Source organism: Poromitra crassiceps (assembly GCF_964638095.1).
Source record: "Poromitra crassiceps genome assembly, chromosome: 11".
Taxonomy (NCBI): domain Eukaryota; kingdom Metazoa; phylum Chordata; class Actinopteri; order Beryciformes; family Melamphaidae; genus Poromitra; species Poromitra crassiceps.
In genome coordinates, this window is record NC_139643.1 from 18,642,148 (window position 1) to 18,661,272 (window position 19,125).

Consider the following 19,125-nt stretch of genomic DNA (forward strand, 5'->3'; position numbering starts at 1 on the left):
TGTCACAACGGTGCGGTAAAGCGAACGCAATACCGCTCCCGCTGCTCCGATTCTCCAACTTATTGTTGTCTAATTGTTAACACATTCACTGCCAACAGTTTTTTTTTTACTGTAGGTAGCTTCTGCCAAGTTTTTTTTTTGAGGATTCTGGCTCATCTTTCAAGAGCCGAGGATTCTTTTCTGTTAGGATTTTGTGAACACAAAAGATCTCAAAAGAACTAATAGAATGTGTGCTTTCTCTGTCTAAAAGAGTTAGTTTGTAGAGTTAGTAGTTATGTAGGCATTAGCAGTTGAATACAGCATGGTTTCAGCGTCTGAAAATGAAAGGTGAGAAAAATGCCTTTTTGTGAAATTCGATAGAACAGTCACTTTAACCATTTATTTTTGGCATCAGTAAGACGTCAGACATCTAAACAATAGTTTTGAACAGTAATTTCCTCCATAACAGCAGGAAACCCCCCTCTCCTTCAAACTCCTCCCTCCGTGTGTGTTCTCCTCCTCCCTCCGTGGCTGCAGCGGATGTGTCACAAGCGAGTTTCTGCTGTCTGTGCTGCCTGGCTGCCCCTCGTCGGGCGAGTCTGGATGGGCTCGCTCGTTTCTTGGGGTTTCGGTTGAGAGCTTTGATGAAGCTTTTGCGATTCTGGGCTTTATGCTGCATGTTTCAAAGTGTGTTCCACCCAGTCTATTTTTGGAACCCCCCACCGTTGTGCGCCACCGTTGTGCGCCAGCGCGAAAGCGTTTTCGCCAAACCATTCTACAGTATGAGAATGGTTTCCTCACGCTTTTCCTTGCAGTTTTGGCTCGCTTTCTCTAGTCTGGAGAGCACTGTCGCCACTTAGTGGGTCGGTGGAATGGGTTGTACACGTTCGGTGGCTCCCATATTTTTATAGGAGACGTAAAAGGGTTTGATCCACGTCCCACCGTCAAATTTTTTTTTTATTTTTTTTGACGAGTTGACTCGTCATTGGCAGTCAACCGTTGGTTTCTGCTTGACGAGTTGACTCGTCAACGGCAGTGAACGTGTTAAGAATTAGTGTTTTAACTGCTTGTTTCTTTTTACTTTAATGGCACATTTCACAGTAAGGATGTTTATATAGGAGACGTAACGTTAGCAGCATCCATTTTCTTTGTGATATAGACTGAAGTAAATATGTCGGAATCATCAGCGTCTCTTAAAACTAAACTCAAATTTTAAAACGCGTGAATTTGCAATAGCTGCAGCCATGTATTTCTTTGTTTGTTTTATTGTAAAAGCAAACATTGTTATGGTTTTTTGTTTTTTACAATAAAACACCTTTTTCTCATGAAATACATGGCTGCCGCTATTGCAAATTCACGCTTGTTAAAAATGGGAAATGAAGAGTCAGTATCAGTCCAGTTGGTCAAGCCCTTCTGAATAATGTAGATACAAAAGAAGATCATGCAAAACATATTACGAAGGGGAGAAACAGCAATACAAATACGTATAGAAGTAATGGCAGATTGTCCTTTTATCTATCCAGTGTGCATAGGGAAAATAATGCCCTTGTCCCCCTGCAGACCAGCACCGAGCCCAGACCTGAGTCCAGACCCGAGTCCAGACCTGAGTCCAGACCTGAGTCCAGCAGTGAGCAGATGGAGCAGAACACAGCAGCATATCCACCACAGATAGCAGAGGACATCTTTCCTAGTCTACCTGGTCCTTCTCATGTCCACTTCCTGTAAATGACCTACAATGTACATGGGCAAATGTGACAATCGGCCAGGAGAATGGATATCACTTTGTTGTTACTCAAACTCACATGCATGCACTGCGCGGGGGACGGGAGTTGCGCTACTACACACAACTACAAAGGGCTTCCCGAGGAGCGGACTCTTTCTCTCTCAAAACAATTGAAAACCACCGTCATGTTAAAGCTGAGCAAGGAGATCGATTTTATTTCACCAGAGCCGAAGGCAGCAACACAAAAGACTGATGGAATAACATGATTCTGCCTGACCAATCAGTCGTCTGCAGTGTTTTCACGTCACCGTATGGTACCGGGTCCACAGCGCCAGAACCTCAGCAGAGCAGGCACCAAAAGCAGCACGACTCAACCCGGGCTGTCCAGGTTTTTGATCGGTGGAATGAGACAAAAAAGCGAGACGAGCTGGGCGGAGCCGCGCTGATACCAGCAGTGGAAATGGGCCACTAGTCTCAACACCAGACCCATGAGAGTTCTTACACTGATGCACTACGTTACTGCATGCTGCAGATCTCTCTGGGTCTGGGACACTGCCCACTCCAAAGTGCTGATGGAATCCTAGCCAGTGATTGGTGGGCCCGGAATCCTGAACCCACCAAAAACGACTTTAGCGATCAGGGGCACCCACCCAACCTGACTCTGTTGACTTTTGAAAATGAACCACTCTCTCATTGGTGCTATGACCTGTCAGTAATTTAATTGTTCCCCCCTCAAAACAATAGCTGTGGCTGTCAAGTGACACATACTAATTTATGTAGTATGCAGTTCAATATAATGTTGTTGTTGACGTTGTCGTTTTTTTTTTATTAGTTTATTAGGATGCCCATTAGCTGCAGCAATCTAACACATGTAATATATATATATATATATATATATATATATATATATATATATATATATATATATATATATATATATATATGTGTGTGTAATTTGATTACACCAGGAATATGATTGTATAATAAGGTATGTGTTATTTTATGCTCATGGGTTTTAATAAAGCAAATTATTGCATCATGTGGATTGACGTTTGATTTGATAAACTGAACTGAAGAATTGAGGTAGCTACTTAATCCCCAAGGGGCAAATTCCTCTGTTACAGCAGCAACAACATACAAATAGACAGAATATAGCCTACCCTACTGCATAGATCACACATGGGCAAAATACGGCCCGCGGGCCGCATGCAGCCCTCGGGCGCCATCTGTGTGGCCCGTGATGGAATTGCAAAAAAAATGTCATGTCATTCTGGCCAATACTCCACTTCTGTTATGGAATATCTTTCAATAATCTTTATGACTAAAAGGCTACATTGAAGTAGAAATTTAAATAATTAACTCATTGGTTTTGGATTTATTTAGCTTCAAGAGTGCATTTTTGTTTGTGTGACCCTCAACACAGGCTTTGAGAATCCCGGGCCACTTACTGATACTTATGTTTAAATTAACCCACTCATATTCTGGTTTATTTCAAGAAAAACATTTCGGCTAGTGGAAATTCTAATTGGCTGGTAACTTTAAAATCTAGCAGCCATATTGGCAGGTGGTCAAAAAAGTTAATGTCAAGCCCTGAGAGCAGGTGGTGACATAGGAGTGAGTGAGAAAAGGATCAAATATTGGTGGTTAAGACTGAATAATGACATCACAACTGTTAATTTAAAATTAGTTATTCCTCTAAACCTGGCTTCAAATGCCCAAAATTTTTCGCGCTGGCGCCGTTCGGCCCTCAGCAAAACCTGGTAGCGAGGATTTTTTTGTGGCCCTCTCTATCATCAAAGTTACCCACCCATGGGTTACAGCATGACAATATTTGTTCGGCCCCTGGCAACAATCTGGGTTTCTCATGTGGCCCCCCATGAAAAATAGTTGCCCACCCCTGGCATAGATGGATAATACAATATGAATAGAACTAAGAAAATAAGAAATATGCGTAGCAGTGAATATAAATTAGTGACATATTTGGTCTATCCGAGTCTTACCTAAAAATACAGTATAAAACGGTAAATTTAATCTCTTATGACTATTAGCCTACTACTATACTCTAATAGTGCTATAACACGAATATTATTACTACCACTACTTACTCAGATACTGATATACGAGGGATCAGCCGAGCAGCATTTTGGTAAACAAAAGGCGTCACTGGGTGGCAACGGCAATGGAACCTATGGCGCCTGAGCGTTCTTTTAATACATCCATGGAGCAGTAGTCTGGGTACAATTTGCTCCGCTTTTGGCCGTGGGGGCGTAAACCAAGTTAACAGGAAACAATACCGGAAACAAGTGCACCAAAAAACTTTACGTTAGCTAGAGCCTGATAAGGATGATGCGCAAGGGACGCCGTCTGAGGAGCACGATGGAGGAAATGGCGTCTGAGAGTGATTTGGAGGGAGAATCAAACAATGAAGATTCGAGGTGTCTGGAGAACAAGAGAAAGAGTGTTTCGAGTGTCTCGAGCGGGTCTTCCCAGAAGATTAAGAAAGTGAAAAAAGACGGGTCGGGGCCTTGGTTGGTTGGAATGAAATCGTTGTCCAGAAGTGATGGATCAGCGCCGCGGGAAGTAGGGGTGCTGCAGGTGCTGCAGCACCCCCTGGATTTTTTCCAATTTTTTTTTTTTTTTTTTTTTTTTTTTTTTTACAAATGTAATTAAAAATATTTTGCAGTGCACTATGTTCCTTTCTTGTTTAATAATGTTTCGGGAAATGAAAATGTAGCCTATTTAAATAGAATTATCAACAATAACAATCAAGGAAGTTACATGCTTGTAGGCTAGAGAAGAAGAAGCGCGCATGCACGCACATGTTGTGTTAAACCAACCAACAACCAATACGAATTGTTTAATCTGGCAATAAAGAAATGTGAAGTTGACATGCTATTTTAATAGCCTACTCAAAAATGCACCTCCCACTATACAGCAAAGAGAGGAGTCAATGTTTATTGATATATGCCATTCAGATCAGAATAATTAGTCTAGTCATTAAGTTTGCTGATAATATTTCTATCATGTTAAGTCTGTGTCATGTTAACTGGTGTATTCAGAGCAAATAGGGAGATATAGAGCATTATCATCATGCTATATATCTCCCTCTTTGCTCTGAATGAGTGAGAAAAGGAGAAAATACTGAATAATTACATCACAACAGTATCCTAATGTTAATTTAAAATTAGATATTCCTCTAAATATGGCAAAAAAATGTAAAAAAAAAAACGTCACAATTTTTTTCGGCGGGGCCCTTGCGGGCCCCACCGAGAGTCCCTTCCTCCCAGCACCCCCTGCTTAAAATGACTTCCAGCGGCCCTGGATGGAGTGTTCAGTAATCCACATGAGGTGGGAAAGTTTGTGCAAGAAAATTTTGGAGCAGTGAAGTCTGTCAAGACAACGAGAAGTGGGATTGTTATTATTGACTGTGTGTCGAAGAAGCAGCGGTTGGAAGTTCTAGATTTAATTAGGTTCAACTCTTGTAAGGTGATGTGTTTCCAAGTTGGAACGGGTCCGGTGACAGTGAAGAAAGGAGTGATCAGTGGAGTGCCAATATGTGTTACTTGATTGTGAATCATTTGAAGAAGTGGAAGGTGTATTTGAGGCGAAGAGATTGAGTCGATTTAGAGATGGTGTAAGAGAGGAGAGTACCTCAGTGTGTTTGAGTTTTGAAGGAGAAATCCCGGATCGAGTGTTTTTGGATAGTGTTAGCTATAGGGTGAGGGAGTGTGAGAGGGCTCCTCTCAGGTGTTTTTCTTGTCAGGTCATGTTGCTGCAGTGTGCAGAGGACAAAGGAGATGTGGACGGTGTGGTGGAAACGAGTGCAGGAGGGAGACATGTAAAGATGAGGCAAAATGTCTGCATTGTGAGGGGAGTCACAACACAGGATCAGCGCAGTGTCCACATAGAGTTAAGGAGATTGAAGTGAGAAGGATCAGAGAGGAGAAACGAGTGTCGTATGCTGAGGCTGCTAAGTGCAGGGAGATTGAGAGAAAGGAAAAAGTGGAAGTGCAAAATGAATCGGAGCAGAAGAGTGGAACTGGTGGAATTGAACGAAACATCTGTGTGGACAAAAAAGGATTTTTGACATTCATGGCTATGGTAATTAATTGTGCGGAACAGGAAAATATTAAGATGATGATGGATGCAGCTAGAAGGTTCTTGAATGTTGTTGACATTTCTTTGAGAAGGCGTTGAGAGATTAGTTCAGTCTGAGTCATAGAATGGACAATATATCGTGAATTGGGAGCACTATGGGTGGATATATGATGAACACTGTAAATAGATTACACTATGAAGAGGACATCAAACTCCAATAGGTGGCGGTAATGCACATACATATGTTTGCCAACCGCCATAAAACTCCCAAAAAGAAGAAGAAGATCCTGATAAAAAGAACAACAACACAAATTGTATAGTAGCGTTAGCATTTCTCTAGTAGGCTAGTCACTGCTGAGGAAGGTTTCTGGAGAGCCAAAGACAATGGAGTAGCCTACCTACTCGCCATGTGAAATCTTATTGTAACGTGTCGGGTAATCCAAGTATTACCTGTAATGTGATGTGCAACATAAGTGTCTGGATTGTAGCTAGGAACTAATGTGTGTGGGTGTCTTCCTAGGGGAAACGGGGTATATAAGACCAGCGGCCGCTGTGCCGGATGTGAGTCAAGCTATGGAGTGAGCGAGACCGGGTGTTGTGTGTAGAGCTAGCTCTGTGTAGCTAGCTGCTAGGAGCTAAAGAAGCCTGTGAATAAAGAACCTGTACCAACTACAACTCTCCGTTCTTTGGCGTATCACCGATACGTTACATTATGATCAATGTCCATGTCTTTCCCAGCACAGGCAGCAGCTGCCAGCTGCTTCAACTGTTGTAGGCCTACTTGATCCTCCATTTTCGATAACAGCGGACAGACAACTATAACTATTCCATCAACTGGCCATTTGTTTGAAAAGTGAAACTTCTGTATTGGCTTAAAATATGTGATATTTTGAATCCGCGATGTTTCTACAAGAACTTCTTAAAAAACTTCGTTCAGTACGTCCATCTTTTGTTTTGTTGTTTGCCGTTTTATTTTCTTATTCGTTTCCGCTGCTTGTTTCCTGTCTAGGGCGGGCTCCAGGCCGGAAACAGGCCGAGTGACAAAATCCCTTGTAAATGGAGGCCAGGCTCTTAGGTTGAAGAGCCTGTAGGTTGAAGTCGCCTCACGATGACGCAATTCTGCACCGACGCTGAGGACATGAAAAATATCCATCAAGCTAGCGTCGTTTCTGCTTTTCAGATTTTACCTTCAAAATAAAACATCGGGAAGTGTCGCTTTCAGCACAAGTTCCTCACCTGTCCATTGCTCTTCAAAAATCATATAAATATACGTTAAGTAGCCAATAATTTGGGTTGTAGAAGTTTAAAATGCATCAGCAAAAATATGATGAGGTATTGATGTGATTAAAAAAACAGTGTTGGACTATACTATTGTAAGAGAAATACATAAACAAAATGTTGTTATATGTTACATTACTAGGCAGCAAACACTACATAAACCTATGGGACACTTCATGATTAAAATGTTATAAATATACTGTAGCGATCCAGGTAATTACAGGTAATGTGGTGTTTCCGTGTTTAGCTAGGAACTGAGATGTGTGGGTGTGTTCCTAGGGGGAAGGGTGTGTATGGGACCAGCGGCCGGTGGCGGAAGTCAGTCGAGAAGGGAGAGAGCGTTGATCAGACGTGTGTGTAGAGCTAGCAGAGGAGCTACCGCTAGGCGCTGATGTGTAGCCACAGAATAAAAGCCTTGTACCAACTTCAAGTCTCCGGTTCCTTGGACGAATACCTGATTCGTTACACTGGTGTCTAGGAGTGGGATCGATATCCCTCTGCGACGGCCGAGAAGGGAGAGGGTGAGAGAAGGAACGGCAAAAGAGACTGTGTGTGGTGCGGCTTTTGGGCTCAAGACCTAGCGGTAGTAGGTTAGCTACCAGGGGTGCTAACTGCTAACTGCTAGCTGCTAGGACCACGTGCGATGGTGCGTGGCGAGGAATGGCCGTCGGGGAACGGGAGGAAAGAGGAGCTGACGACGGGGATCGGCTCGGTGCTGTCGACGAAAATCAGCTCGATGCTGGCGAGCATGGAAGCCCGTGTGTTGGGAGAAGTCAGATGGCTGGCGGAGGCGATTCCTGCCTGGGCAGTGGAAGTGATGCGGGCGCTGCGGGAGGTCGGGCGGCGTGTGGATTTGATGGGCGCAGAGGTAATGCAGTGGGGAGAGCGGCCGGAGGAGCCGCGAGGGAGACTGTGTTGGACATGTGGGAGACCGGGCCATCTATAGGGAGGTGGTGTCGCAGCGGTCCCGGGGGAAAGACCAGGTACGCGACGCGACGGTACTGGGAAAGGCCGGGAGCCTGCTGGTTATGTGGAAAGATGGGTCACCTGGCCAGGGAGTGTCCAGAGGCTGTCGGAGACCGGGGGACAGCGGGAGAAGAGAGACGTGCAGGCGGCGGGCAGGTGAGACTCTGCTGGACTTGCCGTTCGCCGGAGCACTTAGCCAGAGACTGCACTGAGAGTGTGGAGGCCGGAGGTGAGACACAGGCTGGGGAGAGTGTGAGCAGCCGGGGAGAAGAGAACGTTGTTACGGACAGGAGAACGGTGCTGCAGGGGAACAGCCAGAGGGAAGAGAGAGACAGCATCTGCAGAGCTGGTACAGTCGGGGGAGCGACGCTCGTGTCCCTGGGTGAGCCTGGGGGGTTACCGCCGGGGGAACCGGCCCAGCCTAGCCGCTACATACCCCCCACGGTTGCACTGCGGAGAGCCGAGGTGGAGATCGACGCCGGTGGTGTTCGCCCTGCTGTCCTGAACGCGCCGCCCCCTGGGGGAGCGGGACGGGAGGATGAGCGAGTGCAAGCTGTGGACCTGACGGACGACAGAACGACCATCAAGGATGTCGACGTGGGTGAGTGGAAACGCAGACAGATGGAGGATGCGGATATCGGTCCGGTGTACGAGTGGGTAGCGGCCGGACGCCGCCCCCCTGTGGAGGAGATTCCCCTGTGTTCCGGTGCCACGAAGGGACTGTGGAGCTTGTTTGCCGAGCTGCGTCTGGATGAAGATGGGCTGTTGGAGAGGACAGGGCCCGGGGAAATGAGGAGACAGACTGTTGTACCCAGTTACCTGCGAGAATTGGCACTGAAGGGGGCGCACAAGGGCCCTGGATCCAGTCATTTTGGGCCTGAAGAGACACCCGCATCCGTGGACATTTCTACTGGGGCAAACAAAAGGAGGATGTGCGGAGCTACTGCGGTGCGTGCGATGGCTGTGGGACACAGGGGGGGAACCGTAGAGGGCCACGGGCTCCAGGACATTTGAAGGACTTTGAGCGGTATTAAAAGAAGAAAATTATGTAAATGTTGGGGGCTTGTGTTTAATTGGAAATGTGGGGGTTATTGTTGAATGGGAAATGTGGGTTGAATTCAAATGCGTGAAAAAGAAAGGAAATAATGCAAACCAGACATTAAGGAGTGCCTAATGTAAGCTAGACATTATGGAGGGCCTAATGCAAACTAGCCATTATGGAGTGCCTAATGCAAACTAGCCATTATGGAGTGCCTAATGCAAACTAGCCATTATGGAGTGCCTAATGCAAACTGGACATTATGACGGGGGTGCTGGAAGAAGGACTAATTGTGGGGAATTGAAATGTTGGGGGAATGTTGATTGAAATATGGGTAATGTGAAGCAACGAAATGATGGTGGTGGTGGAACGAAATTTAAGTGGTGAAATAAGGAAAGACTGTGGGGAAATTGATGGTGACGGGAAAAATGTTGAAGGTGTTGGTGTGTTTTGGTACAGGGGGATATGTGTGGGTTGTAGGTGTCAACGTGGGCGTTGATTAAAGTTGAGTGGGGGATATGTAGCGATCCAGGTAATTACAGGTAATGTGGTGTTTCCGTGTTTAGCTAGGAACTGAGATGTGTGGGTGTGTTCCTAGGGGGAAGGGTGTGTATGGGACCAGCGGCCGGTGGCGGAAGTCAGTCGAGAAGGGAGAGAGCGTTGATCAGACGTGTGTGTAGAGCTAGCAGAGGAGCTACCGCTAGGCGCTGATGTGTAGCCACAGAATAAAAGCCTTGTACCAACTTCAAGTCTCCGGTTCCTTGGACGAATACCTGATTCGTTACAATACTATATGATCAACACTTGCTTTGTACGCCATTGCCTTTGTAATTTCCCAAATCAAAGATAAAAATAAATGGATCACCATAGCATTCCTACAGGGACTTGTCTATGATACTTCTCGGGGGGGGGGGGGGGGGGGCAGAAAGGTTGGGAGAGAGAGAGGGGATTACATGTGGCAAAGGACCACGGGTCTGATTCGAAGCCAGGTTGGCCGCAAAGGTTTGTCAATGAAAGCTATGCTTTATATGAACCAGCACTTAGCAGGAAATGTTTCAACAAGACGGCTCCACAGCCCACACGATAAAATGGTAAAATAGCAGATATCAAACAAAACTAAAAAAGAGGGAAGGCGCAAACTAAAGCTACAGAATAGCTAGTCTCTTAAAACAGACCAGTTGGCAGTTGGTGTGTGTGTGTGTGTGTGTGTGTGTGTGTGTGTGTGTGTGTGTGTGTGTGTGTGTGTGTGTGTGTGTGTGTGACCGGCCCCCTTGCTCGGACCACATCCATTTTCGAACTCAGCCCTCATTTTGATGTCAACTGCAACTACACACCTGTAAAGTTTCATGACTGCTTCTTGCACAGACATATAAACACCTGGCAAAGTAGGCTACTCAAAACCGCTTCTGTGGTAGTTCCCACTACAAGAGTCTCCAGACCAGGGCCACAACTTGCAATGATCTCACACACGCACGCACGCACGCACGCGCGCGCACGCACGCACGCACGCACGCACGCACGCACGCACGCACGCACGCACGCACGCACGCACGCACACACACACACACACACACACACACACACACACACACACACACACACACACACACACACACACACACACACACACACACACAGGTGAAAACAATCAGCCGACACTGTCGCGGCTGGTAAATATGTAGGCCTAGTTCACAGTTTGACAGTTTTGTTATTTTTATTAGCATCTATAAATTTGAGAGTCTTAACGTAATAATCATTAAACTCATAAACATCTAATAAAGTTGGGGGGACGTTTCACACAGTCAGTGGTTTGCCAAGGCACATTTAGAGAAACCTTTATTTTGAAAGATCCCGACCGGATGTTGTTCCTGGCTGCTCCTAGCTAGCTTAGCGGCGATATATGAAAAAAAAATGGCCATCGTCAGATTGGTGAAGTGAACTGTCGGTGCCTGCTTTGATCCTGCTCGTCTTTTAACGCATTAACAGACGAAACAATGCGACGTGCAGCGGTGCACGCTGTAACGAGAGGAAGCTAACGTTAGCCCGGCTTATCTCGCGCTCTGTGTGTGTTAACAGATGGGATCCTCGCGCCAGGCTCGGTATATTTGGGGAGGCTAAAGGCGGAAGACTGCGTATCAACAGAGCAGAAGAGATGCTACACAGCTAGCTGCAGCTAGCCTGCTATTTGTTGCAAGATGCGGGTAAACGGCAGCCGCTTCTCAAGGTAAATCTATGATGATATGCGCCAAGCTGACAGTCGACTCGTAAGCGTTGCTGTGCGCGCTCACAGGCTGCTACACGGACTTTGTTGCCACTTGTGGAGAATTGTCCCCCACTCCCATAAAACACACAATGTTAGCTAACGTTAGCGAGAGGGATGTCGGCGCTGTCGCGACTGTTGTGTTTCTATCTGCTGTCGTGTTTTCCTTGCTGTGACACATTGTCTTCATTTGATGACAGCTTTTCTCCACAGGCGTGAGCCAGGTGTGTAGAGGACACAGGTGTGTTGTCAGTCAGGACACAGGTGTGGTGAGGACACAGGTCTGTTGTCAGTCAGTGAGCCAGGTCAGGAGAGGACCACAGGTGTGTTGTCAGTCAGTGAGCCAGGTGTGGAGAGGACACAGGTCTGTTGTCAGTCAGTGAGCCAGGTCAGGAGAGGACACAGGTGAGTTGTCAGTCAGTGAGCCAGGTGAGGAGAGGACACAGGTGTGTTGTCAGTCAGTGAGCCAGGTGAGGAGAGGACACAGGTGTGTTGTCAGTCAGTGAGCCAGGTGAGGAGAGGACACAGGTGTGTTGTCAGTCAGTGAGCCAGGTGTGGTGAGGACACAGGTGTGTTGTCAGTCAGTGAGCCAGGTGTGTAGAGGACCACAGGTGTGTTGTCAGTCAGTGAGCCAGGTGAGGAGAGGACACAGGTGTGTTGTCAGTCAGTGAGCCAGGTGAGGAGAGGACACAGGTATGTTGTCAGCCAGTGAGCCAGGTGTGGAGAGGACACAGGTCTGTTGTCAGTCATTGAGCCAGGTGAGGAGAGGACACAGGTGTGTTGTCAGTCAGTGAGCCAGGTGAGGAGAGGACACAGCTAGGTGTGTTGTCAGTCAGTGAGCCAGGTGAGGAGAGGACACAGGTGTGTTGTTGTCAGTCAGTGAGCCAGGTGAGGAGAGGACACAGGTGTGTTGTCAGTCAGTGAGCCAGGTGTGGTGACTGGTGAGGACACAGGTGTGTTGTCAGTCAGTGAGCCAGGTGAGGAGATGACACAGGTGTGTTGTCAGTCAGTGAGCCAGGTGAGGAGAGGACAGATGTGTGTTGTCAGTCAGTGAGCCAGGTGTGGTGAGGACACAGGTGTGTTGTCAGTCAGTGAGCCAGGTGTGGTGAGGACACAGGTGTGTTGTCAGTCAGTGAGCCAGGTGAGGAGAGGACACAGGTGTGTTGTCAGTCAGTGAGCCAGGTGAGGAGAGGACACAGGTCTGTTGTCAGTCAGTGAGCCAGGTGTGGAGAGGACACAGGTGTGTTGTCAGTCAGTGAGCCAGGTGAGGAGAGGACACAGGTGTGTTGTCAGTCAGTGAGCCAGGTGAGGAGAGGACACAGGTGTGTTGTCAGTCAGTGAGCCAGGTGTGGTGAGGACACAGGTCTGTTGTCAGTCAGTGAGCCAGGTGTGGAGAGGACACAGGTCTGTTGTCAGTCAGTGAGCCAGGTGTGGAGAGGACACAGGTGTGTTGTCAGTCAGTGAGCCATGTGAGGAGAGGACACAGGTCTGTTGTCAGTCAGTGAGCCAGGTGAGGAGAGTACACAGGTGTGTTGTCAGTCAGTGAGCCAGGTCAGGAGAGGACACAGGTCTGTTGTCAGTCAGTGAGCCAGGTGAGGAGAGGACACAGGTCTGTTGTCAGTCAGTGAGCCAGGTGAGGAGAGGACACAGGTGAGTTGTCTGTCAGTGAGCCAGGTGAGGAGAGCACACAGGTGTGTTTTCAGTCAGTGAGCCAGGTGGAGAGGGAGTTGCTGCACTTGAATGGTATGCATATTGCATCTAGACAGACAGGCAGGGGACTTTTGATATGGTTGCCATGGAAATAAGTTGCACTACAGAGTTGCCATAGCAAAGACACCCCACCACTTAACATTTAATGAGTCCACACATCCCAATGTTGATTGCCTCAGTCAGTCACTGCTCATTTACATATCAAACCTCAGTTGCATTATGATTAGAGGGACTGAAGCCACATCAAAATGTCTCTTCAGTTTAGATTCTGTTGACTAGAAAGTTTGTGCGCTTTAACATAATTAGAAACACGTTAATTTGCCACATGCAGGCTCATTTCTAGGGTGGAAACTCTGGAGATGATGCGCCATGGGCACACTTTTCACTTTTTTTGGAGGGGGTGACCAAACTCATGCCAATTCTTGTTCAACCGGAGTTTCTCTGGCTCGAGCTACTTCCTTGTCATCAGTGATGTCACTTGAGCCATTGTGACATCACTGATGATATCACAATGTCTATGAGTGATGCTGTATTCGTTTATAAGTGGGAAGTGGCAAATTGCCAGTTGCTACTAGTACTTGTAAGGTAAATAAAGCTTTTCGACCGCCATGGTGTGATTAAACAGAAGACTCAGGGCCTGAAATTCACTTTGCAAAATAGGGGGGAATTCCCCCCTTATGTTCTTCAGATAGGGGGGATTTATAGATTTGGGGGGGGGGGGTTATTTGGTCACCAGCTAAAAGTTTTGGTTGTTTGAAGCCAGATTTATAGGAATATCTCATTTTAAATTAACATTAGGATTAGACTGTTGTGATGTCAGTATTCAGTCTTAACCATCAATATTCTGTCCTTTTCTCACTCATTCCCATCATCCCATGTCACCACCTGCTCCCTTGCAGGGCCTGAAATTGACTTTTTGGATCACCAGCCATTCAGCCAATATGGCTGCTAGATTTTAAAGTTACCAGCCAATTAGAATTTCCACTAGCCAAAATGTTTTTCTTGAAATAAACCCGAATATGAGTGTCACTGGGTTAATTTAAGCATAAGTATCAGTAAAAATGAGTTATAGCATAATGAATCTCAGTATTTCACTGATAAATTGTGTGATTTCAAATTGTATACAAATAAGTTTTTTTAATATTGTAAATTAGTAGGAGGGAAGCACTTCAAGTGTGATTACCTGGGGTTGATCCAGGCCTGACTGGTGAACATCGAGTACAAATTGTCACGCTACATGTTTTGACCCTGCCGTAATAATCAGCCTTGTGAGCGCAGGCAGCGGCCGATGCAGATTAATAAAAAATGTCAATAATCGGCCGGCCAATTAATCTGTCTACCTCTAACACGCCTTTTAAAAGTTTGTAGTCTTCACACATGACTTTGTGCAACAGTTACTTTAACTAACGCTGTGTTACTTTCTTCTGCAGGAATTAAGGACACCAACAGAAATCATCTGGATAGACGACACCATCCTACTTTTAATGGAGCCACAACACCGCCTGAACTGAGACAGCTTTGACACTCGGCCAGACGCAGCTCTCTCTCACACACACGCAGGATGGCGAGCCGGAGGAAGTCCAGCACGCCTTGCATGGTTCCTCGGCGAGCAGCCGTGGACTCGGACCAGGAGATGGAGGATATCGCGGAGGCAGCAGAGGAGGAGGTACCAGAGGAGGAGGCCAAGGACATCACGGCGGTACCAGAGGAGGAGGCGGGCAGCGGAGCGCCCAGCCTCTCCGCGGAGCCTGCAGAGCGGGGCGAGCATGCGGACGCCAGGCAGGTGTCCGATCACTACATGGACTCCAATTTGGCAGAGGGAGGCTACGAGTGCAAATACTGCAGCTTCCAGACGTCTGAGCTCAACCTGTTCACCGTGCACGTCGACACCGCACACCCCGACATCGTCCTCAACTCCTCCTACGTCTGCATGGAGTGTGACTTCCACACCAAGAGGTACTGTGTGTGTGTGTGTGTTTGTGCACACGCGTGTGTGTGTGTGTGTGTGTGTGTGTGTGTGCGTGTGTGTGTTTGTGTGGGGGGGGGGGGGTGTAGTCCACCAGCATCAGTTGATGCCAAAACTCAGCATCATGGCTGCACTTATTGTACGCTTGGGCCAATTTTCTTTAATATCGAATGTCGCAATATTTCCTGAATATAGTGATTTCAAAAAAGAAAATGGGCCGGTGTTTTAAATGTATTTACATTTCTGGACAGTTGTGCACAGTCTGCCCTGCTGCCGATCCTCATTTCACAGCACACATTGTTGTACATTATTGGTGCTGTTGAGAGTGTTGTATGTGTTGCTGCAAAGGAAGAAGTAAAGAAGAAAGAAAGTCAACAGCATATTAACCTCTCAGTCCTTTATTCATACTACTAATAATAAATGTATGTACCTGAAACATAACATACAATAACATATCATCATTATTATAAAAAAATATGCGATATTTGGGTGGGACTATATTGTGCAATATTTAAATTTGTAATTGTAAGTCATGAATAAAAGTGTGAGCCCCCCAAAAAAAGACAATCCCACCCCTTTTTTTACATTTACGTTTTATTTTTTGGTCCAAGTGAAATGTTCTATGGTCTCTCCTGATTGTGAATATAGCTGAATTGTTTGGTTTGACCAAGTCAAACTTTCTTACAAGCATTTTACCAAACGTCTATGGAAAAATGAATGAAAAGGAAATCCCTTTAGGTCGTATGCAGAACCCAGAAGAGGGTGTGACTTTGGCACTCTTTTGGAAAACAGCAAATACCAATATACTAACATACAAACACACAAGACACAATACACACATCCAGACCAAACAAAAGAGGAAGAGAAATATTATTTTGTAAGAATCATCTTCCATGGTCCCCTCGTCCCCGTGTGCTGTAGGTATGACGCCCTGCTGGAGCACAACGCTCGGCATCACCCGGGCGAGGACAACTTCACGCGGACCATGGTGAAGCGGAACAACCAGACCATCTTCCAGCAGACGGTGAACGACCTGACGTTTGACGGCAGCTTCGTCAAGATGGAGGAGGACCAAGGCGAAGAGACGTCCCGCCAGAGCATCGCCCTGAGCAAGACCCCCATCATGAGGGTCAAGAGCAGAGCCCAGCCCAAGAAGTTCTCCAGCTCCAACAGGATGGCCGCCGACGTCATCAAAGTGGAAAGCGACGACGACGAGGTAGGGCTGTGCAATATATCGCGATATTGTATCGATATCATGTAGGGGTGTCACGATACACTAATTTCACGATACGATACGATACACGATATTGGGTTCACGATAACGATACGATACGATATTTTAACAATATTCTTTTTAACAAAAGTAAATAATTTTTATGTACCGTATTTATTTATCATTTATTTAACCATGTGAAATCGAAAACCTCTTTTCAAGGGAGCCCTGGGAAAATACTGGAAAAATAGCCTTTCATTTGAAATACACAAAATACAAAACAAATGCTGTTTTTGGAAATTGTTATTATAATAACTATAAAACAACATGGAAGATAATGCTTCTCTTGCAATAGAATGTGTCACACTGTCACTAACTAAATGTTTGTTGCATGGTGAAAGAAAAATAAAGTATACAATCTATTTCTTAAATAACTCATGCTCAATGGTCCCTAAACTTATGTAATCTTATATACCCCTTGAGCTGTTTTGCCATGCCAGTAGTAGTCTACCCCCTCACTCATGCGTGTTGATTCTGCTAAATTCTATGTTGTTCTATTATTATTCAGGAGCAAAAAAAAAGTTAGACCTGAACATTTAGCCCACTTCTTCATAGAGAATATTGAGATATATATACTGTGTATCGTCATTCAGCCTAAAAGTACAGAGATGTGATTTGTGGTCCATATCGCCCAGCCTTACGACGACGAGGACGACGAGAACACGGAGCCGCCGACGCTGTCGCCCGCCCCGGTGGCCTCGGCCGCCGCGCCGCGGTTCGTAGCCGTCTCCACGCCGACCACCATCCAGGTGCAACCCATCCAGCAGAGCCTCTTGGTCAACAGCCCCAACCTGCTGCAGATCAAGGGAGGCTCCAACTCAGTGCTGCCCCCTGGAACGCTGGCCCAGGTCCTGTCTGCCTTACAGAACCAGCACAACAGGTAAATTAGGGTGCTTTCACACTGGCGCCCCCGGTACTGTTCCCGAGCACACTTGTCCCCAAATTGAGCCCATGTTCGGAACGTTTGATGAGTGTTTACATTGTGGAACGGGAAACCATGACAGGATCCACTTGCAGGGCCCGAAATTAGAGCCCGCCACCCGCCAATGGCGGGCATATTTTAGCTTTGGCGAGTTAGGTTTGGCGTCTGTCCGCCACGTGGCGGATCCCAAAATAGTCGTCATGTAATATTAAAACTGTGTGTAGCCGGCCTGTGTCCACCTAGCGTCTTTTTCCGACTGTTAAACGCTGGGAGTGCGCTGGGGAGCGCTGATCCCAGCGCACAATATACAAGGAAGCCGTCTGAAACTAACGTTAGTTCAGTGCGGTAGTATAACATGAGTGCTTCCTGAGGCTGTTCCATTCTGGCTCTCCCATATAGGCTACCAAACATGACTCTGGAATGAAATGCAGTCGTCAATTTAGGGCGAATCAATCAATGAATCAATCGCTCGCGCTTGTTGCCGAGCTCGTATGATGAGGAGATGAATCAAAATGCTTACCACCAATAAAGCAGAAGGGGAGCCGAGAACGAGTGCAGGAGAGCTAACGCAGGTGGTGTGGAGTGGGAGAGAAAGGTGTGTAGCCCAAGTTGTGCGCTGTCTGCACTGAGACTGTCGCAGTTATTACTTTTAGCTGCGTTGTTTTTTTTTTACAACAATTTAAGCTCAAGATTGACTTGACATGTATTGATAAGATTGACTTGACATTGACATGTATTGATTAATCAATCATCAATCAATATATTAAAATAATTTGCTTCAAATTTTACTCTGGCCTCTTATTTAAGTGTGTATTCTTCAACGTAATAGCTTATCTACTTGATATGTACTGAAAAAATGGATATATATGGATATATGTGACACAAAAATGAGTTTTTTTTTTGGCCGGTAAGAAATATGATTGGCGGGTAGATTTTTTCCATCTACCCGCCACTGGCCGGTGGGTCAAAAAGTTAATTTCGGGCCCTGCACTTGGAAAGATGGTCTGGCATGCCCGGGAACGGAACACTTGCGAATGTGAACGCCAACCGTTCCGAACCACATAGACAACACACGGGCGAGGATACACTCCAGGAGTAGTTAATGACACAAGTGCACTCTGCAAGTGTTCCGCTCCGTTCCCGAGCGCCTAAGAAATGTTGTAATGTGAAAGCTGACCAGCGGGGGAGAAGGGAGGGGGGCAATCATGCCCGGGCACGCAACGGAACGAAAGCAATCCTCCTTATCAGACTATTATATGTAGGACTAGGCCTATTCTTAACACCTCCTTATCAGACTCTTAGGTAAAAAAAACCTGAAAAGCCAGCACTAAGTACACAGTGTTGTTGCTATGGAAACGGTCCGCCACTTAACACATTGAGTGCCAGCGACGCCATATGGCGTCATTAGAAATTTACCGTAGAGTGCCAGCGACGCCAAATGGCGTCAATAACTCGAAATTGTTTTTTTGACGGGGGGGGGTGTCCATCTCAGCTTCTTACATCGCCTCTTACAATATGAGAGCTATTGAATGTGTCTAACCTATTTTACAGAACCCTTAGGTGGCGACAGCGCTCTCCAGATGAGAGAACGTGAAGTAAAACACACAGAAGAAGTCGTTGGGGAAAAGGAAATCGCATCGCATCCGTCCGTATGCAGCTGCTTCATTGAAGCATAACGTTAGCTGTGCCCCTGCAGCAGCCAATCTGCTGTCACAATTGAGCACCTCGTGTCCGCTGCAACAGCCCATTCGCATGATCAGCCGTGGATTTGTTATTATTCTCAAGTGGAAGCATGGGAGCTGGTACACGCGGCTGTAAAAAAGCTGGATCTAGCGGACTTTTCAAGTGCTGAGCACAACGCAGAGCAAACAGCCGAGCAGAGCAGAGAGACACTCCTCCCACAACGGGGGG

At 46.5% G+C, this 19,125-nt stretch overlaps 1 protein-coding gene across 1 annotated transcript in view; it reads left to right on the top strand.

Moving 5' to 3' along the window:
• Positions 1-11,047: 11,047 nt before the first annotated feature.
• The window catches only part of LOC310784675 (zinc fingers and homeoboxes protein 1-like), a 36,588-nt gene continuing 28,510 nt past the window's right edge, over positions 11,048-19,125 (top strand). The window contains exons 1-4 of the mRNA XM_083645700.1: positions 11,048-11,307; positions 14,484-15,009; positions 15,941-16,235; positions 16,928-17,172. Of these exons, the coding sequence (XP_083501826.1) occupies positions 14,615-15,009; positions 15,941-16,235; positions 16,928-17,172 (935 nt within the window). The 5' untranslated portion in view covers positions 11,048-11,307; positions 14,484-14,614. The remainder of the gene's footprint in view (positions 11,308-14,483; positions 15,010-15,940; positions 16,236-16,927; positions 17,173-19,125) is intronic.